We start from the raw sequence: 22,738 nt of genomic DNA on the forward strand, positions 1-22,738 counted from the left end.
CGCTATATATATGTAAAAAGAGACTATTTTAACTTTGAGTTTTATAACAGATTTTCATGCCAAACTCAGAACTGCTGTAACTTAACAGATATAGGTAGCTTCCTTGGAGTTGCATATGCTACACCAGCTGAATTTGTCCTGCCACATTTAAAATTCCTTGAATTTCAAGAGTATCTATTATTGAACATCACTGCAGGATAATGGAAAAAATGACTTAACATTCAGTAGCCACATTCAGAAGAATGGAGAAATTCAATGAAGATTAAATAATTGCACTTACAGTGGAAAGGCTTAACAGAGATACAAAGAATTCATGCAGGTGGTGTGTAACGGTTCAGCTATAGAAATGATGCTAGCTGAAACAAGCTATGCTTCTAGCTTTTAGCACAGTAATGGCCCAAGTGTCATACCAGACATTTGTTTTATGCAGCTTCAGCATGAGGTGGAGAAAGGCCTTTCTATCAGCTTTTATTCTGTTAATTCCTCCACAATTTTTTTAAAAAATACSAAGCACTTCCAACATCATACAAAAAGAGCCCCATCCTACAAGCAGATCTATATAACTGAACCCTTTTACTGGCTGGTGTCCTGTTTAAACCAGTGAAGCACCACCTAAATGCAACAATCTGTCCAGGTGATTGTTTATAGGACTGGCATTAAATGCTGTATTTTTTTTGAGAACTTCTGATTACATGTAAAAAACACCTGATCTTCAATATTGTGCATCTTCCATGCAGTACAACACTGCAATATGCCTGTTTGGGTTTATTTTATATGTGTATAATATATACACAAATAAAAAATATCATCTGCAAATAATATTTGGAATGTGAAAGACACAAAATGTAAACATTTTATTTGGCAGTTGTTTCAAACAGGTGAATAAATAAATGGAAAAGTACATCTTAATATTCTTTATAGCAACAGATGCAGTTGCACACATATTTACATATTGTGGATGCAAAGAACAGTTAATTTAATTTCTTTTTGTTAAAAAATGCAACTTCCAACACCACTAGACTTGACAATTAAAGATGAAGATACTAGTAATACTTTGTTCTAGCAATCTCAACTTTTTAAAGGCATTCATTTGGAAGTAAGATAAGAGAGTCATCATGCATTTAGTTCATTTTGTCCACTTATGGTAGAAAGTCTGATGTAATCAATCTCAGAATTATGAGTGTCATGCGCTTAAGTCAACTATAACATGTTTATAAATCAATGTAGTTCCCTTAAAACTTGAAGCAAAGAGAAAATCTCGTTTATCGATGGAGACATGTATGAAAGATCTTGGTGCCTGTATGTTTAATTCTTGAAACTTCACAAATTTTGCTTTTTCAGCATCCCAATAATAGACTTGAGTGAAAGAATAATCACTTCCAAGAATGGCATATTGATAATTACTTATCTGAAGCGGTTGGAATACCATTGACCCTCGGGATGGCATCCTTTGTAAATCCAGGAATGCTGAACCACCCCATTTCATTACTTTAGAGTCCCCAATAAATCTTGTTAAACAAATGTATACATCCTCTTTCACTTTGAAATGTTTCACTGCATATGCATCTTCCATATCTTGGATATCAAAACGCTTAACAAATTCATTTGTTCCTTTGTTCCATTGATATATTACAGGTCTTTGGGAACTACTTGACAGAATTAAATGTGGTTTGCCGGATATTTCAAGATACTCCACATCAGTATCTCTGTACCAGGCATGCAGAGACTGATGGGAATAAAATCCATTCCCATTCCATTTGTAAACAGTGGTGAAACCAGCTTTTGAACTGTCTGCAACAACAAAATACCAGTCTTCAGCAATCCTGAAAGTTTCAATGTCATTGGGTTTTCGGATTTTAAGAATTTCAATATCTTGAATTTTTATAAACTTATTAGCAAAAATATCTCTTTTATATATGTGGGAGCCTCCAAACAGCTGCGCGACAATGACATACAGCTGACTCTCAATAACTATAGGTTTACACACAACAGTTGAAGTACCTATAAAAAGAAAAATAAAAGACATGGTTAGCACCACTTGCTGGATCTTGTATCATAATGTTATTTGGCAAGCRCTGTTCTTACCTGTAATGTTGTCATAATTCCTGAACATCACTTCTACATGGTCCCATTCAAGAAAAATGCATTTTCCAGTAAAAGGCTGGGCAATAACCACATGCTCATCATTCATGTATGAAAAAGTGTCTACTGACAGAGATTGATATGGCAGGGACTGATAAACTTCAAATTCTGCAAAAGCGCACACACACACAACATATGATAATTGCAGAGATACTTTCCCTACTGTACTGAAAGAGCATCTACTTAACAGATACCAATCTACTACAAATTACATTATGTAATCACTAGTCAAATTTTCATATTGGTAAAGGAGCACTACAACCTGTTTTTCATTCTTGCTCACTTAAAGAGGTACCATTTAATGTCTCAGTTCTTGAAATCCATGTATAATATATTAAAGTTTGAGTATAAGCTGTAAGAACCCACTCCCAAATCATTCCTGTGTCAGACTTGCACCTACACAGAATTCATACTGATTTTAGCGAAAGGTCCATCTGATAGGCAGCGTTATTGCAAAAATGGACCCTACATTAAAAAAATAGATAGCTTTGATTTTAATTTAACAAGATTAAATAATTTGAAGCACATTACCTGTAATAATGCAATCAAATTCTTTTGGAGAGAGGGTATTGATTTTGCGCTTCTTATATTCTGGTGGGCTTTCACAGTAAATGTCTTCAACAGTTGCATTGGTGCTACCAAGCCATTCCACTAACCACTTCAGTTTGCAGTCACAATTAAATGCATTGCCTCTAAGATCCCTACAAAAAATAAATCATGTGTTCAAAATATGGGGTTAGCTGTTGTATTTCTCCTTGCAGGACAACAACAAACTGGGCTCTTGTTAAATATGTGCCCTCTTGCTTTTTCATAATTAATACTTTCCTGGCTTAATTTGTCTTGACCATCAGAGATCCTACTGTTAGTTAAGTCTACATACCAGAACCTAAACTGATTTAATTCCCTTAAGGGAATCAAAGAGAATGTAATTTGATAATCAGTAGGAAATTTCTGTTTACAGGTATACAAAGTCACAGAAATTGATTGCTGCATATTTGGGGAGGTGGTTTCTTTTGGCTTAGCTTTTCTCATTAGAATTAGGTAACAAAACGCAATTAATGTAAACTGTCAGCCAGTCAGTCAGTATTTGCTGTCTCCTTTAGGAGACAGCCTTTAAGGTTTTAGGGGACACAAGCAAAGGAGTTCTGTTAAGACTTTTACAGTTGCCTTCCRTCACATTTCAGAAAGCATGTACAGGAATAGGGAAGTGCCAGGACCCGACTGTGTGCCCAGCTGCCCGGGATCAGTCATGCCAAGCAATGCTAGTGGATACACTGGCCATCTCCCCAACCTCCTCCCGCAGCTCTGCGCTGTGAATTCAGCCCATCATGCTCATACAGGGAGCAAAGGGAGGATGTTCTGCACCTACCACACCATGGCAGGTGAACCAGAAACTGGTATCTTGTAAACAGGCCATATTTCAGTGAAACAACTGTAGGATTTATCTGTTAATCTATTTTTTTAACTCATATTTAAGTCATATATTTAAACAAGTTCATGCTTTGGGATGGTTGCAATTAGATTTAGTATCGGATGTGGTACTTATTAGGACACTTAAACTTTTGTGATAAAAAATAGCCTTCCCAGAAATATTTGGACATCAGAAATGTTACTTCCATGAAATATCTTCCCCCATCCCTCATATCATGCTCTCTCATGCATTTCCAAGGATGTTTCTTTCTTTTTTATTAAGTCTTAACAAACATGCAGATCTCTTACATAATTATTAACAATATTACTTATCTTTGTAACTAGTGAAATATTGCAAAACTAAAACAAATATGATTGACATTAGACAAGAATCAAGCCTATATTTGCTTCTATAACCTCTACTCAGCACTAAGGAGGTCATATTACTGGCTGTTGGCTTGAATTGGCTATTGGTTCTCTAAAGATGTCTCTTTTGTATTTTTTGGTATAATTAATAATTTAAGAACTGAAGGTTAACAAAAATACAAAGCCAAAATATTTTGCAGTCTGTTCCAGTCATGAAAAGGGAATAGCCTGTTTTCTTTTCTAATTAGTGTTTGATAATAAGAAATCAATGATTTCTTACACATTTGTTAAAGAATCCAAGCCTTTGAAGATGTCTTTTGGAAGCGTTTGGAGATTATTATTTGCGAGACTCCTGTAAAAAAAGATACTTCAGTATCAGTGCTAGGTTATCAAATTACACATTTATGCGAGGTGTAATACTGAGTTTAGTTGGTTCTTTTGTTCATAAAATAAAGAACCCTAGTTTCCTCCAGTACTTAGTTCTAGAAGACTGCTTCAAGAATAGCTCATTTACTTTGTGACTCTTTCTTCCACTAAAATATCATGCCTCCTCCTGCTTTCTCGACTCTTCAGCAGCCTTATAGCATTTACAATATTTCACTTAGCGAGGTAAAAAGTGCAGTCACCTCTGGTGTTTTGCCAACACCATTATTTTAAAACAATTAGTGATGATTGGATCTACTAATGTTTTCTGTATGAGACACCAATGCATAGCATTCGTATTACCGCAATCTTCTGTTTTCTTTTCTCTCTGCTGGAAGCAAAATCTTAGTACTGGGTTTCATTCTATTGAACTTAGGCTTCTTTAGCTCCTAGTTTTTGCAAATATGCAGGAATAGACAAGAAATTGCTGACCAGCATGAACTTCTTTGCTAGAATGTGCATGAGCATGTGTAACCAGCAAAAACAGTTCTTAGTTCTCCATTTTTAAATATTAAGAAAACAATCTTAAACTCAACAAGTATTCCAGCTAGTAAGAATGAGGAGGAGATGTCAGCAGGCTTTAAACAAAATTAAAAAAATTATTAAATTTCATTCAGGAATGTCTGTGTAAGTCCACCAAAGATCTTGGGCTCTCCTAGATGTCATAGAGGACATTACGGGAAAAGAATAATGCTACAGGGTATAGTTTAGGCCTCCTTTGATTAACAAAATTATTTATTATTGATAAGAAGAAATGAAAATGGGACTAAATCCTCCTCATGTAAGATCCCAGTTAGCTAGTAAGACTTAGAAACTTCCATTTTTACTTGTAAACACAAAGTGTACTTAACTACAATTTCTCTACCCAAGTTAAACCACTTAGGCATATACTTAAATTCAAAAACAATTACAGACCTACTGAAGCCAGTGAGTCTACTGCATCATTTAAAATTAAGTACTCTTCACCTTATCAGGAATAATATATTTGGGATTCCTTTATTCTATTCTTATTTCACTGCTTTCTAAGTACATCTGAGTACAACATTGCTTGGTATATGTATCATGCGCTTCACTTACGCTCCATTTTACACACAAGAGCAATTCTCTAAAAGTCAGCTAAACTCAGGTGAACAAAGCTAAGCAGATYTGCAAGCATAGATAGGTTCCTCCCCCTATACATTCTTTATGATCTGGTTTATATCAAACTGAAAGGGATGACAGACTTGGAAGTGCCAGTGGTTCACCACTTCCATGGGAATCTAGTTGAAAGATACATTTATGCAAGGTCTATATATTTGCCAATTTTTGAATTAAAATCTTGCATTTTGTGTTCCACGTAAAAAGCATACATATATGTTAGAAAACATACTGCCAGGTCTCAGTGGTGCTCTGCCTGTTATCTGCTTGATAATTATTAAGAGTAAAGGCTGTGTCAAACATGCAGTTATACTTAWGGACATATATTTTGCAACCCTAAAAGAAATGCATAGAAATTATTTCCTAACCTAAATGTAATATTTTGACATTAAATTAGTAAATTAGCAGAAAAATGCAATTGTTATTTTTTTCTTTAATCTAAATAGCAAATTAATTGTGTCACATAACAATAAATACTAAATGGCTCTACTTTATAATGACCAACGTAATTATCAAAATTAATTTCATAAAAAACTACAAATGTTTGGCTAGTTCACTGCATTGCAAAAGTTATGTTGCAAGAAGGAAGTGAACAGACTAAATAGAACAAAGTTCATATTCTCCTCTAACTTTACGGAACACATTATTATGCTTATTTACTATGATTCTTTTTAATCTATTTTAATGGATCAATAGTACTCTCCTGTTTCTCAAATGAGAAACGCCTCAGGAGGCTAAATGATTATTCTTAATTTGTATGTACAATCTGTCCCAAAGGGTGGGGAGCAGTTCTGCAAAGAGATTATCTAGTCACAGTCTGTTGTTTATGGACGTGCTTTTGCAGTTATTTTGTCTGAAAAATTCTCATTGTCCTCATGAATAGCCCTCCATGTGCAATAGCACCACAGTGCAAAAATCTATCTCCCCAAAATGTGTGTGCAACTGCATGCAAACCATAATGGCTTCTCCAATGTGATTCTATCTTTTGCATACTTTTTCTCTTAYGAAACTGTTGAAGCATCCGCAGAAACCAACATAGCAGTCAAGACAAGATGTTACTCTTGGACTGCATGCTCGGTGGAGAATCAACTGTATCTTCCTCTGTGTTAGAAAAGCAATTTGCTCACTGGCAGTAMCAGCTACTAAATAAATAAATTGATATGATAAATAATGTACTGGAACCTTCTGTGAATATAAAGCTATTCATGTACACAAATATTTTGAAGATAAGGTCTCAGTACCCAACCTTATCCTATTATCTCCCTTTTCTAACAATACTATAATTATGTCAATAACATAATTATACCTATAATATGGATTTTTATAGGATGTGCACAACCAGTTTATATATCTTTTTCTCTCTCTTTCCTCTTTCCTCTTTGTCAGTCCTAGAGGCTTCCTATGAGTAACCTTATATATGTGAATAGTCACGGTAAACTCAGTTTCAGCCAGCTGAGAGGAAACAAAGAAAAGGAACAGTAAAACATTTTATGGAACAGTTATTAAGTGGTGCAAGATTTGGTGAACTGCAGTTCAACTGTTATACTTACRCATTAACTATTTAAAGTTGAATCTGTGCTGTCTCCTGTGTCTAGATTTATTAAAGAAACAGCTAAATGATCCTGTTTCAAAACCCTCATGGAGGTTATTATGTTAAAGCAAAAAGGTCAGGATCCACTCCCCTGCCCATGACAAATACCCCAAGATATATGCTTGCAAATGCAAATGCTCAGAGCTGGGTATAAATCCGTGTCAGGCACACCCCAAATGATTTAGCCTACGTATAGGAAGTGCATTATATAACCTAGCCTCCTTCTCTTACAGTATTTTTTTGTTTTTAGTGTTGTTTTAGAGTGTATATTGTATTTTTAATAAATTTACCAGTTGTTAAGATAAAATTGTTGAAACATAGACTTAACACAGAGACTGAAGCCTGTTTAAAAACTCCCTTGCTAGACCAGACCTTGAAGATGCTACTCTTGTGTTTGCAGTTAAATGTTACAGATCTTCATTGCCTGTGTGCATTTCACCTACTGAGCTCAGCGGGCGAGATGCCTCTGCTAAGCCGCGCATGGGAAGCGTTGTTTCTAAYAGCCACGTTAGCACAGAGAGCTCCTGTGGCTAATTTAGCCTCCCCGCTATTGCAGCGAGGGGCCTGCGGCGTGTCCAAGGGTCTGGCCGTGTTTCTGCRGAGCCGAAAGGCTGCGCAGCGGCACGGGCAGTGCTAAGCGGGCCCTGGTGTCGGTGCTCGGGGGAAGTCACAGACGCCGGTCGCGGAGGTCTGTGCTCGCTGGTGCACGGGAGAGGACAGAGGYGGTGCAGGGCTCTGATGCTGATTCTCCTGAAGTCTGATGGCTGATTCTGCCATAAAGCTAGGCAGAAGAATTGGATCGGTAAGTTATAATAAACAGAGCGTTGGTGAAATTCTCGTATTTAAAATCACTAAGTGCAGGAATTTTCAAACTTGAGAGGGTTAGATTCTGCTGGATACGGGCAGTGGTTGAGGAGGTCACAGCTACAGACGGTGGTAGCTGGTCCCAGCAATGGCAGTGATACACTGCTGGATCCACGCTATACTATGATGTACTGGGGAGGAGACACACTTCCATCCTCAGCTCTCACCTTTTTCCTTGCCCAGTCCCAATCGGGGTCTCAAACCCATTCCCTCGCTYTCCTGTCTCACCTCATCAGTGCTGGCTTCCTGACCCATCCTGCTTTCTCCCCACTCCTCCATGCTCTGAGCAGGGAGCTATTGCCACACACTGCTTGCAAGCTGTTTAGGAACCATCCTTCTATACCTACCACTCTTTGGAAGACTTTGGTGGAGATACAGAGATTAACATTCAGATTAAATGAATATTAATATTTCTCAAACAAATGTGAATAGTGATATAGCAAAATGCTAAGTTAAACACTACAGTGGTTCAGTTACTATATTACATATACCAAGTAATATATTCAATCACTTTTACTTACAGGTGAATTAAAGATTTCAGTCCTCTGAAAGTATTTCTTGAAATTGACTTAATGCTGTTGTTCTCTATGAACCTGTAATGGGTCGTAAAGTCATTCTGGTCAAAGCAATGCCTGGAACTTGGAAGCCCACCCACTCTATTCAATAATGCCAGGAAATATCATTTTGTCCACTCACAAATATTCTAGATGAGGAAGGCCCATGAAAGCATCATCACTAATAACATCAAAAGTGTTTGATGTAAACAACCTGGGTAAAGAGATGCAAAACAAAACACCATTAAGTTATCAGCATGCTCAGTAAATGGTCCAGCAAGCTAGCGTAGGCCAAACTTCTATTGACTGGTTTTATAGTTTTGTTTGTGTAAGCACTATAGGATCATAAGGATGCAAAACACTGCTGATACATTGCACCTTCAGTGTGTTGCAAATGGAAGATTTCCTAAGGACCCAACAACTCATTGCTTTGCAGACTGGGGACACCTGATAAAATTCCACTGACTTCTGTGGGATATAACTGTAGGTTTATCATGCCTTTAAAACAGCAGGATTGCACAAGAGTCAGTGAAGACAGACTCGACTGACAGTGAAATGTTCAAGCACCACAGAAGCCTAGACTGTGCTGAAGACCACTTACATTTGACAACAGCATAGGGCAACTATCCAGCTTGTTAAGCAGACATCAGGTTGAATTTGTACAGCTGGCAGGTAGGATAAACTATTAACCTACGAGTTATACTTGTGAGCGTATATGACCTGAGGGTACTGAAAAGATACTGAGAAAAAATGGAAAATCTCTTAACATCATTTAGTCAGTGTTCAAACCAGAACTATTTTTAAGACCATAGTTTACCTACTGGAGATAGCTCTTAGTGTGCACATACATTTTTCATCTGTCTAGCTGTAAAAATACCAGCGACATGTTTAATTTTACGTAATCTTGTAACCATTAAAAATGGACTAGCGCTGATTTTCCCAGCCTTACTTATGATTCAGCCATGCTTGCATTTGTCCACTTGAATTCAGCTCTGGCTCACCACACCCTTAATATGGYGAGGCACTGCCAAGCTAGGCAAACTTGACTTTCCCCAGTGGAACAATAGATGCACAGATATATTTTATTCAGTTGGGCCTGATGGATACATAGACTTACACTACAATGTCCTTAGGCATTCAGGAATTCAAGATTTCAAAATATGAATGAATACACTTACTGAGTTAATCTCTTCTTTTGAAGTTTGCATTAAAAATAAATTCCACTTGATTTATTTTCTTGCTCGGTTATTGCGAACCACACTTTTTGCGTTTAAAATGTGTTCCCGTATCTTTTCAAAAATATAAGCAGGAAAGTCTTCCTCTTTGACAGAAACAACAAATACTTCTCTTTCTCAGAGAAAATAAGTATTTCTGTAAAAACTCTGGACCACAAGACACTGCTGCCTTCAATTAATTTTACTTTTTTGATGAAGTTTTGCTGGGCAATTTTTATTTTTCTGCACTCTACCCTCATTGTAATTTAAAGAATAGGGTAGTGTCTCTTTAACCAACATAGCAGTTTAAATAGTATAGTAATTCCAGAGATCACCAGGCGTATAGCATAGGTCTTGCACTTAGTGAGCTTGTTTGCCTCCCATTTCGCACCCTCTCCCCCTTGCTCTGACGGCTGTATCACATTTATTTGATGTGCAGAGTAGGTTTTCTCCCACCCGGTGACCTCAATGGCCAGGTTTGCTCCATCTGTGATCCGCCAACTGGCTAATTCTGAGTCGGGAATAGAGGCTTGAGGTGCTGCCCTGCTGCTAGGGACTGCATGGCTTAGCAGGAACYGTGTGCTGTTAGGCGGTACAAATCCCAGTGCCACAATTACCTCCCCTCTTAAGTGTTTTCAGGTCACCGGTTTACAAGGCCCCCCTCAGCACATTGGATGATACACAGAGTTACATGTATTGGAGATGAAGGCAGGGAGATTTTGTCTACATTTTGTGAACACTGCTGCTTGGCACTTCACTGTATTTTTGTAGGTCGTTCATATTTTTGTTGTCACTTGAAGAGCACAAAACATACCATCCCTCAAAGAAGAAGGGCTCTCCTGTCCTGAATACTCTGTGCTAGTCTCTTGCACGGAGTGAAATGGGACTTCTGAATAGTGTTTAGCACAGTGAGATCGCGATTTTTCTACAGATCATTGCCAGTACTACAGTAAAAATCATACTAAATAATAATAGAGGCAGATACAGTCCACACTCAGAAATATACTGGAAACAGCAAGTTAACATTTGGACCTTAAAAATGTAATGCTGGAGACTATTACAGAAAAAATATGGATAGGCTGCTAAATCTTGGTATTGGCTAAAGTAAACCTACCAATAGAGTTATAACCGTGCCAAGTTAAAACTTAGTTTAATTTTTAATTACCCTGAGTTTTGCATACATATTCTTATTTTGCTTACTCTGTCTTCTTCCAAATGTGGGTCCCCCCCCCCGCTTACAAACTGGAGCGCTGGCCCCAGAGATACAATCCTACTTCTATGTGCCGTATTTGAAGAGAGCTCATTTGTCTTAGATCAGCAGCCTGACACTTTCCAAAGATGGCAAGCAGCTCAGCTACCATGTTAGAAATATATCTGGAAAAGTATTCAGCAATATTTTTAGAAATGCTAGGTAGCAGAAGCAAGTAATCTGTGGATTGTTTGGACCATTTCAACATATCACTTGTGAAAGCTCATCATGGAACAAGACCTGCTTTTCTGGGGTTGGAGCTTTTGTTGCAGTATTTTATTAACAGCAGCTTAGATTGTGCACTTCAGTGAAGTGAAAGGCAGACCATGCAAATAATTAGTTACCAAAATGCCAAAAGCCATTGTCAGAGACTAAGACCCCACTGTGCTGGGCACTAGATAAACTCAAAATAAAAAGAATGTGTCTGTTCTACTCCACCCTACCCCATCCAGCCTGCCCTAGCAGTGGGCTTGCTAAGCGTAGGTGGCATATCGTAGCCAAGAGCGATGGTTATGATGTCCTACTCACTCTCTTCAGATACAAGCACAGTACATATGCTGCCATGTCTTTTCTCTTTCCTTTGAAAGGCACACGGCAGGAATTAAGTGCGCTTTGTCCCTTCCATGGTTTGTGACTACCTGGGAAAATCTTCTCAGGAATAAAGCACAACAGAAAAGCATTTAGGTTTCCATAGTAACTACATTTACCTATTTATCCTGTATCCAAAATTGTACAGTATGTCTGCACCTCCTTATCAGCTCCACTTGAGGTAGCAGAGTACAGCTAGGGTCAGGGCTTCAGCTATCAGTGCACCTACGGTTTAATGTGACAGCCGTAGGGCTCCGCTATAGCAACATTACGCTTCTGAGCAAATCGAGGGTGCATGTGAAGTCAGTCTGGGACAGATGTCTAATTTTGATTTTGATCATATCAGGGAGTCTTTCTTGCCAGATTTCTGAGACAAATCTGGATGTGTTTCAGCCTGGTAGCACATCCACTATAAACAGTTCAAGTTACACCCCCTCTACCTTTGTATAGCTAGCAATTATATAATCATATGCCCACATTTCTAGAAAGCCTGTGAACTGGTAAAAATCTGATATAAAAATGAATCTAAATTTAAACATGCAAAAATATTCTCATCTTGGGTATACCTCATCACAATATTTGATTCTGAAATAACTGCTTAAAATTATTATTGAATTAAAATTTTCTTTACTTTTGTGTATTTTCAAAGAACACAAGAAAACAAATAGGGTCAAACCCAGACCCTATCCAGACAAAACTTCCGCTGAAGTGACTAAACTTCCATAGAAGTCAATGGTAATTTTACACGAAAAAGGACTGCAGGACCTGTCCCACTGAAATTAAGGGCCTGACCTGAGAGGTTCTGAGGTTGTATTCAGTGAGAGTGCAAACAGGCAGCATTTGATTGGGATCAGGCCTAGGACTGCAGAAAAGAAACTGGAATAGTTGTTGCAATGCTCAGATCCCTACTGTAATATTAATTAAAGTATAATAAAGATAGCACATGTTCTGTCACAGAAAGCTTCAGGAGGTCATCATTCAAAGTAGCATTGACAACAAATATCCTTGCAAAATACTAAGTAAGTACATAGAGGCTGAAAAAATTAGGCATGCACTATCATTCAAATTACTTAAAACTCTTGTATGTTGTCATCTAATGAATATTCTCTTGCTATTTCTTATAAAATGAATACTGAGACCCTTTCTATAGTATTTATGGACACATTTACATTTCACAACAAATATATATATATATAAATATTTCTCACAGAAGCTGCAGAGATGGTGTGAGCAAAAAACTCCCTTCTGGGATTTTAGTAAAAGCAGATCTCACAAAGGATCTGGAAAGAAGAAAAAAACAACCTTATGTTAATGTAGTCTCATATACTCATGGTTATAATACTGATCTGGGCATCACAGAGAAATTTATTTACATAAGTACTGCAAATGAAAAAGAAAAAAGAAAAATGTTACAGGTTTCATGTAGTATAGAAAAAGGTTTAAAATGRTATGTGTGCACACACAGAGACAGACAGACAGATGAAAGAGATGTAAAAATCAGGATTCAAGGATGCAGCACAATTTTAACACATTAGCTGATGATTCTGAATGCTGGAGGTACTCCCTGCAGCAAGCATCTTTCAGTATGCACTGAAAACACCACACATCCGAGTTCATTTTAAATCATAAATTAAATAACCAAATGCTTACAGCCCTTACAGTGAGATAACATCAGGCGGAACGCTGCGAGGAATAGATCTGGCATTTTCACATAAAGCATTATCTTTGGTACAAGTACACCAGGCAGGACATTTTGGCTTCACTGGCTTCTTCCCTTCAGTCAGCAAAAGCACAAATAAAAGGCATAAGAAATAAGCAATTCTTCTAAAGGGTCTGCTGGCATTTCCCATTCTTTTGATCTGCTCTCGTTCCAGCCAGTTGAAAGAATATCCCAAAACATGAACAGGGGTTCTTTATTCAGCCATTGGATGTCTTTCCATAAGTCCAGGTCAGTATTTGTCTCTGCTTTCCCAACCCTTTTCTTTCTCTTTCACTCTGTTTTTGTAGACAGAAACCTGCAGCTGATCTGTATGTTTCCACTCACTCAGGCAACGTACTGCTCAGAGAAGAGACCTGCGAGGTGCTGTAAGATGGGGAAAATCCAACCAGCTGAAGGGAGGGAAAAAAAGAAAAAAAAAAAAAAGAAAAGAAAAAAAGAAAAAAGACTTGCATCACCACAAAAACACTGAGCACAACACAGCATTAGATTGCAAAGTGATGTAACTGAGAAATACACTGCTTTCTGTTTTCACAGGGAGGCCCTTTCCCTGTTACCAAAAATAGTACAGCATTATGTTTTGCTGGTGGGTGGGTGAGTGGGTGTGGGGTGGAGTATACGTGCGCGTGTGGGGAGAAATCAGTCATCTTTTACTGGATCCCTACAACCTCCTGAACCTCTGAGAATTGTGCTTTCCATACTGCAAGCAGCAGCAGAACTAAAGCCAGTATCTCCTGGAAAATGAATCGGGGGAAACCATCAAAAGCATTGCTGCAAAAGCTGTTAGATTAATTTTTATCCTTAGCCCTTATTGCACATATTTGTACCACTGAAAAACAAGCTGCCACACACGGAAAATATTACAATGTATGAGAGAATGCCTACAACTGTCATTCCTAAACAAAATATTTTGTCATGCAAAATAGCCTTCAAACTGCAATTTTAAGGAAAAAAACCCACTTATTTGGTGCATGTTTTCTGAGCTTGTTAAATAAAGTGGATCAAGCACTGTTCAGAACGGATGATACTAATTAAAAAATTCAAGTTCAAAAATTTATTTGCTTGGAGACTGGTTAGATCATTTTACATGAAAGAAAATGTTATTTAAACACTAGCTATATTACAGCTACAGTTAAGAATGGACCTTATTTGAAAAATGACAGGACAGGGACAAATCTTGATGGCAATAATGAGTCCTTACAACACTGCTGGAGGCTGCAACTGGGAGTAGCACTGGGTGCAAATGCTCTAAGTCGCAGTCCTCACCCTGAAGTCTTTACAGTAAACTATATCAAATATTTTATAGGCACTTATAAAAGATAAGCAGCACCGAAGTGTTACAACATAAAGAATGGTAAGACAAAACTAATGAATGCCACCTAGCTGGAAATCCGTACAGGATATATATATATATATTTGATATAAGGTTCCTATTAGAAGAGTTTTGCAAACTTTAATAGGTCTTAACGCCTCCTCAGTGAGAGCGACAGCATTATACAAGCATCAACCTGATGGTACAGAAAGTTTAACGCTGTTTGTGTCTTTCTTCCTCAAAAGCGGTGCCAACAAAGCCCTAGCACATACCCAGACATGTGTGCCCAGCAGGAATTTCAGACACTACAGGTGGAAGATGACGAAGAGGGACAGCAGCCTGCAAAACTGCAAGAAATTTAGTGTATGGATGCTGGGGAGGCCCCCACTGACAGCGCATCCTCGCCCGGCCTGCGGCTGAACTCCGTCTCGCCGGGGCGCAGAGGCGGCTCGGCGCCCACCGAGCTCACGCCAAGCGGTGGGAACCGCGTCGTCCGAGGCGCTCGCGGTGCCTGGGAAGGTGCCCAAAGCTTTCGGAGGCTCCGCTGGGAGACGAGCCCAGCGCTCGGCATCAGCCCTGCGCCCTCCACGCACCCGGCCGGGGGCGAAAAGGCAGCTCTCGCCTCCGCAGAGCTCTCTCGCTCTCTCCAGGCTTTCGTTTTTTTAGAAAAAGCTCTTTATTAACTCGAGCGCGGGGCCCACGTTTTTGCTCCTGAGAAAATCTTCCGTGTCAGCTGCCTCTCCTGAAGCAGGGCTGACTTCGGCCAGGAGCGACGCGGAGCCGCTGTAACGCGGAGCCCCTCCACCCGCTAGAAGCMAACGGCACAGGATTACGGTAACCGAAGCACTGAAATCATTACCAGGCAAACGGTGCTGCCTTCCCATGGGCACGAAGGTTGCTCCTTGCTCTGGGAACGAGGTAAGGGCGGTACTGAGACGGCGGCGGGCCCGGCGGCGCTCGCCCTTCCCGCCTCGGGAGCTGGCCCCTCCGGGACGTCGCGCGGCGCAGACCTCTGCTGAGGTGAGGACAGCAAATTCGCTAAGGTTTTCGCTGCGAGAGAAAAGGCCTGCTGCTGCCTGTTTGTTTTCTTCTGGCAAAGCTACCCATTGCCATGGCAATACTTTGCCATTGATGGTGAAACCCCGTGTCTCAGTTTTTAAGCTCATTCACTGAAATCCACCATCAATTACCTAGGCATTTCTTTTTAGTTTATACTCCAGCAACACTGTGTACCTCCTGGAAACTTTGCGCCCTAGCAGTTTTTCAGTAACAAAAGCACATTCTGCAGCAGAACAGTAACCTGATTCTAATTTTATCCATGCAGAAAACTGCCTGAAAGTTAGTTTTCTATTCCAAACTACAATCCAAAACAACTATTTTTTCCCCCAAATTGCAGGTATTATGAATATTTACAACAGTTCTTGAAGACAGAGGCATAAATTACATTCTCCAGGCTCCTTTTATGCCCAGCTCAATACCTTAGTTCTTGCCATGACATAGATTAAAATCAAATTGGTTGATGGATTTTCAGCGGCATCCGCGCTCGCGAGCCATTGCAGCGTTTGGCTTCCCCTTTACCTGTGCCATCGCCGCTTGTTTTCTGGCTCAACAGAACAGGCAATTGCCTGCTGTGCCCACATCGGAGGGCCTGCTTCCAGGGCCTTGCTGGCTCKTTTTTTTTTTTTGCTCGTGTTTCAGGTCCTGATAAGGCACAACATGAGTCAAAATTCAATTCCCTGTTTTCGGCAAGGCTTGAAGGATAGATGGAGGCGCTGTGGTTTGCTGTATTAGACAGACTTCTYGTTATTTGACGATTCAATTGAAATATCTTCACCTTGCAGTGCAATGGAGGTGCTTGCTGGCAGACGTGTCTCAGTATGGGCAGTGATAAGCTTGTACTGTGCTTCTGGCTCCCAGTATTAGCTCTAATTTGGCTTTGGCAAGATATTAGTTAGCTAAAGCCAGCAGATCCTTTTTGGTAGAATTAGATATAGCGATACAGACATTACATGCATTTATTTTCAAGCAAATCATCCTTAAAACTAACTCAGTTTTCTCAGCTGTGACTGCTAATTCTGAATTACACTGTGTTCATTTTGTGTTGTGCTCTACTACCACTACTGCTCGGTGGCTACTGTAGCCTGGCAACACGGAGGACTGCAGTAATCTCTGTTCTCTACAACCTCTCAAGGCTTAACTGCTAACTCCTACCAGTAGGTTTTCCTTTAGCATTTGCTCTACACTTTCCTTTACTTACCAGCTTGGCAGAGATGTCTACCAGTTACTTGTTTTCTTTTTCTCTTTTATTTTAGCTGCTTTCTTTTAGCTAAATCAGGTCTGAGAGGAAGCCCTCAAAAACAAAAAAACATGGAATGAGGCCAGTCTACTCCTTGGAGACACGACCCTGCTTGTCACATTTTCTTTTTAAAGCTCTTCTGCTGTGGGGAATCTTTGTAATTTTTACCCTCTTCTTTAACAGCTGAGAATTATTCAGCATTGCMCTAAGCACAGCAGATTTTATTATTTCTTATACTTTCTTAATCGGCTATGATATCTACCCTTTTTAATTTTGACTAGAGACAAGTAAGCAATTCTTAGTCAATAATTATTTCCCACCTATTCTCTCTTTATGGCAGGAATCAAACAGCTGATTTCATCAAAGGTATCCAAATTGTTTGCTGAAAACTTCTGAAAATAATAAAACACCTAATAACAAGTTTGATGCAGGTATATGACATCCAAAGCTGCTTTAGCTAGTTGTCATAAGTAGTACTATTCACCACCTAGTACTACTCCTGTTTTCAGACCAGACTTAGCACAACTTTTGCAGCTTGGTTTCTAGTGCAAACAAATGCATTTACTATTATTATTTACTAAAAATATATTTTTAGCAAATATTCCTGAATATATRGTTAAAATATGAATACTTCTATGAGTAAACCTGTTTGCTAAATTCTTTGAGGAAAGTAAACACAAAAGGTCAGTACATAGATCCAAAAATTATTTTAAAATATATTTAATACATTTTTGAGGGATAAATTCTACTCCACTAACTATTCACATTAGTCCAATATGTTTTCATTACCAACATATGGCAAAGTTTTAATAAGCATCCTGYGGTTTCATGCTGACTACATTTCCCTTTGCATATATGTATGCTACTACAGTTGTCATTTATTTCATCCTGCTCTTGTAAAACTCTGTTGTCTTTTCTGTGTTCAGTATGAGGTGCCRGCACATATGTGGCCTAATCCAAAATCGACTGAAGCTGATGGCTGGACTTCAGTAAAATTTACCATGCTTTGTGTTAGGCCTGTATTTTACCACACAGATGTACAACAGTCAAAATCACACCCCAAAAATTCAGGAGTCTTCTAACGAACAGAATATTTTCACTGATACATTACCACTGTATTTGGAGCACAAGGATTTAGAGATCACAGACTCCTACAAATGTTTCATGACTCTTTTTACTCTGAGTGCCACCCTTTTCACAAATTCTGCAGCAAATGACAAATTTAAAGCAGCTGAGACTAATACTGCACTTTCAGTAAACAAAACTAAGTCTTGAATTCTAAATAGTTGTGAAAAGACTATGCTTCCTGGTGGATCTGGCACCATGATCCTTTGCCAGGAAGAGGCCTTCTGCAGGTTAAATATAATAAAACTTGAAATGCCTTTACAACAGCTCATAGAACAGAACAGCTTGAGAATTATTAGAGAGATGCCTAGAACTTTTTATTTGGACAGGTCTTCTAACCTACTTTGTCACRTCCCATCCACAAGAGCGATTACAGATATCCTTCTTTATTATGCCATGAGAGTTTCATTAAATGTAGAACAATGAGGCCAATCTCTGTGTCAAAAGGCTGAGAAAACTGCTACTGTAATTGCTGCCAACTTTAAAGGAAAGAAAACCTCTGAGGGTGGCCTCCTCTCCCTTGCATAAAGTAGCCAGTTCACAGTTCACCATGGAGTTACATCAACATACAACTAATGCACCTCTAAAGAGAATCAGCTCTTAACAAAATTATATAATGATGCAGAATACGGTTAAGTGTACAGGTGGCTCTGTTTACTGGCTTAGGCATACAATAGTTTGACAGATGACAAAAAAAAAAAAAACACATCAGGAGAGAAGCACTGTAATCTGAATTATCATTCTTTAAGAAAAACAGATGTGCAATGTGTTTCATCCAAACAGAAGCCAGGCAAAATTCATCCATGCGTAGGTTTTGTTTTTTACAACTAAGGACATATTGACACTCTATTTTCAATTGCAGRTTTTTAAATAGTAGAGAATATTACAAACTACCTCAGATGAGACTCAAAAGCAATAGGATTTCTACTCCCTGTAGTTTCTGAAAGGCTTACAGCATYATTCAGGTTGGAAGGGACCAGGGAAGCAATCTAGGCCATCTAGAGGTAAATGACAGTGACAAAGGCTAAGAAGCTAGATATGAAGTATCTAAAATGTAGTCTTTTGATATTATATGATTTTTAAACCAAAAACACTTATTTTGAAGGATATAATCTATAATCTGTGTACAGCTGATACTGATAGTACTGCTAATGTTACATATATTTTTAAACATTCTGCTGGATGATTGTTCATGCTGGTCTGACCATCTTCAGGCCAGGGCATAACATGCCATATGCTGCCATAGCAATAGCTTGATTTTATGTAAGTAAAGGAAAAGAACAGAGCTTACTATCAGACAGAAAAATCCAGTAACCATCCTTCAGGTCAGACATGATCATGACCTCAATTACTCCTGGATTAGCTCTTCAGTATGAGAAAGACCACACAAATCCTCTTGATCCTTTTATGTTTTCCACCTTCCACTTCCAGTTTCCATACAGGCTGTCATTCTTGTGCCTCAGTATGGAACTGGATTCCAGTATAAATCCTAGAGCTGGGATTCCTCAGCTCTTCCCTAGCTCGCAGCTTCCATTTTCCAGCACACTGGGACCAGTTGTTTTCTCAGGTTTTTAAGAGGCTCATAAGCTCAGTTACAAAAACTAACTGCCTTTCTCCAGACCCATACAAATGATTCCTACTCCATTTCTGTTGTCTGTGCTTTACCTCAAAAATGCTGACAATGGATATCTAGAGATAGGGGAAAAAATGAAAATAGCAAACAACAAACACACAAGCTCAAAAGGAAAAAAAAAAGCACAATTCAAGGATATGTGAAGCTGTGTTACTTCATCGTAATGGGAAACGGTCTTGTGACTTTCAAAGAAAATGTTTTGCAAGTCTTTTCAGGAAAAGCAAATAAAAGTGACATGATGATAACTAGAATGCAGCCCTGTGTTACACTTTTGTTAATGTGAACATTCCTCCCTTGCTCCCTCTTCCATGGCCTCCTGGTTCTGCCTTCACTACACAGTTCAATATTGCTGTTTCTATCTCTAATGCTGATCTCTAAACTGGATCAATGAAATTGTAAAAGAACAAAACCTAAATAAAACTCCAAACAAATCAAAATCTTGACAAACTAAACCAGGAATTGATAGGGCTAGAATGTGCGGTTGGGGATGGGAAAGGACAAGGATTTTGGCTTTGCTGTCAAAGAAAATGTACAGGGAGCCACATATTTGAGGGGCACTTTCCTGTGACACCTAATCAGCTCCAGGTACAAGCTATCACCAAAACGGGCAGTTCTATTTCCCACATCTTGCTTAACTCTAATCAAGTAGTTTCTTAGTGCTTCTGTGAGCTGGCTGTTTTCCTAAGGTGATGCAATACTAGTATTTTTGTAAGAAGGTTAGTTTTCTATTAGATCAGTAAGCTGAATTGGGTCACCTTGCAGTGACATGATCACCAGACCTGATGCACAAGGAAGAGGGATTTTGGACCATCCCTTCTGGCAACACCTTGAAAAAGATTYGGCGCCATGAGGAACTGCACCTTCAAAGCTCATCTCACAGCCACCTCATGCGGAAAGCATCAGCCAAGAGGCTGCAGGCTCTTGCTGCTTCCTCTGCATCGCCACTGCAGCTCACTTTCCTGTCCTGGGAATAAGCTCCGGGAGGTAAACTGGCAGAAAACTCCTTGAACCACAATGAGTGCAAAAAGTTTTCTGAAGGGTGAACTGGCTCCCAGTGGAGTCCAGTGGTGATGTTCAGCAGGGAGAGATGGAAACCCCAGCTGGGCCAAAGGGGAAGAAAGGGCCATACCCTTTGGAAAGCTGTTAGCTATGTGAGTGAGATAGCTCCAACCTGGTAAACCAGACTGAGTTGCTAGTTGCAACCCCAGGACAAAGGTGTACTCCCACCTCAGCTGTCCTACCATAAGAGGCACCTTTAAACCTAGGGTGAAATAGCTAGCTGGTAATCAGATACACAGTTTGATAACTGAAAAAAGGCCAGATCTGCTAGAAAGTTTGTTAAGCTCCTGGAAACCACATCCAATCTGGCATGACCCTGGACAATGTATTGGTTTTCCAATGAAACAAGAAGCACTATTAATTTACTCAGGCTGGGGTTCCACAGAGTCTTCTCTATATATTATTTTTCATCTACAACTGTTTCTAGTGTTAGGATGGAAACAAGTGATGGGGGACAGGAACTACTAGACTGGTGTTGACTGCTGAGAGGTGTCTGTGGAACTATGCCTCATTTTTGCAAATATAAAACTCACTGTAAAATAGCATCATGCAGGGATAATGTTCACAAATATTTAAATTGTGACATTTCATTCAAGACCAAGCAGGACAAAATATGAACTTCATAAAATGCCTTAGTATTTAGATAGTCTTGTTTAAGTTACCCTCTAGCTAGAGGACAGACCCTCAGGAGGCTTATACTAACAGACACTTGGTAATTTTGATTGTCAGTCTGCCAGCCCTTCTGCTAACTATTCATGAATTTAGCAGTTGTTTATAGGAGGTATCTTTCATGCCTCCAGCAAAAATACAGAGCAATAGAAAATTCAGTCCAGTAAGAACCTCATATCTCAAACAGTAAGTCCAAAATTCCCTAGCACGATCAAGTGCTTTTCACAGACCTAGAACACCTAGCACTGTCATTGTAGCTAACCGCCATTTAATTGGCAGCAAGAAAAGTCTATAATACATTTCTTCATGAAAAAAAAAATTGAGCTCCTCCAGTTTGCCAAGATGCTAATTAAAAACAGACGGCATGTTATAAAATCCTTTCCTTGACATGTGCTATTTTACATTGACCTTCTATATTTTTTTCACCTCATTGAGTCCCTGCAACATTATTTCAACCTTTATACATTTGTATTGAATTTTATCATTTTGCAGACAAACTAACTTAAATATTATTTATTTAAATGTAAATAGGAAATGTATTTGTTACATGGCAGAGGTAATAGGCTTCTAAGGAGAGAATCTTTAGTCATTAAAAACAAAAGGTTTCTGACTAAGCCCTGAATAATTCACAATGAAAGAAATCTTAGCCCCACTGAAGTCACTCARATAGTTCAAGTAAAAGCCTTGTTGGAGTGCCACTGGTATAATAAATTACATTCGGAGAARGATATGGCTCATCAAACACATATTCCTGTTTCATGATTGCTAATCAAAATGCTGGGATTTGGACTAGGACTGATGGACTTTAAGGGATCATTGCTGACAGCTCCACAAGTGTATTTTATTGCATTTATTGTTCTTAACACTTTAAGAAATTTGGAGAAATGCCTTATTTCCTTAAAAATTAATCCCGTTTACCCTTAGCAAAGATTAGATCKGCCAGAAACCCCACCCCACCAGATGGGTAGACGTATTCTTACTGTACAAAGCCCAATACAAATTCTACATAAAACACGATACAGCACCGACACGAATTCCRCTGTCCCTCTTCCGTACAAAACCATCCCCTCTAGAGGAGAATTCAGAGAGCTGATGACGTCTATCACATCTCTCTCAGTTTATGTGCCAACACGCTATTACTCAGTACAGCTTTAGGAAAGGATTTGCTCCTTTGGCTGTCTGGCTCTCTCCCTCTGCAGTGGGGGACCAAAACCAACAGAATATCCTATCTAAGAACTGGCAATAATATTTAATGCAATTTTCATTCTCTAGCAGCAGGGAGATGCATGTTTTAGTTATGACTGCTCAGAAGCTAGGGGATTTTCCTATCTTGAGTATGATAATAGTTAAGACTTTCAGATTTTGGACTTGCAATGCTTCTTATGTATC

At 39.0% G+C, this 22,738-nt stretch overlaps 1 protein-coding gene across 3 annotated transcripts in view; it reads right to left on the minus strand.

Moving 5' to 3' along the window:
• Window positions 1–851: 851 nt before the first annotated feature.
• LGI1 (leucine rich glioma inactivated 1) overlaps window positions 852–22,738 on the minus strand; it is a 34,119-nt gene continuing 12,232 nt past the window's right edge. Inside the window, exons 2-10 of one of the 3 annotated variants that reach the window (XM_085325705.1) lie at window positions 15,427–15,579; window positions 13,198–13,647; window positions 12,747–12,818; window positions 8,630–8,701; window positions 8,455–8,526; window positions 4,199–4,270; window positions 2,674–2,843; window positions 2,086–2,250; window positions 852–2,001 (exon numbers count right to left, since the gene is read on the minus strand). In XM_085325705.1, coding sequence (XP_085181831.1) covers window positions 1,184–2,001; window positions 2,086–2,250; window positions 2,674–2,843; window positions 4,199–4,270; window positions 8,455–8,526; window positions 8,630–8,701; window positions 12,747–12,818; window positions 13,198–13,388 — 1,632 coding nt within the window. In that variant the 5' untranslated portion in view covers window positions 13,389–13,647; window positions 15,427–15,579 and the 3' untranslated portion in view covers window positions 852–1,183. Of the gene's footprint in view, window positions 2,002–2,085; window positions 2,251–2,673; window positions 2,844–4,198; window positions 4,271–8,454; window positions 8,527–8,629; window positions 8,702–12,746; window positions 12,819–13,188; window positions 13,648–15,426; window positions 15,580–22,738 lie in introns of those variants that run through there. The other 2 variants (XM_085325706.1, XM_085325707.1) reach the window with 2 other exon arrangements.

Source organism: Rhea americana, unplaced genomic scaffold (assembly GCF_003343005.1).
Source record: "Rhea americana isolate MKP2758 unplaced genomic scaffold, rheAme1 scaffold_122, whole genome shotgun sequence".
Classification (NCBI taxonomy): Eukaryota; Metazoa; Chordata; class Aves; order Rheiformes; family Rheidae; genus Rhea; species Rhea americana.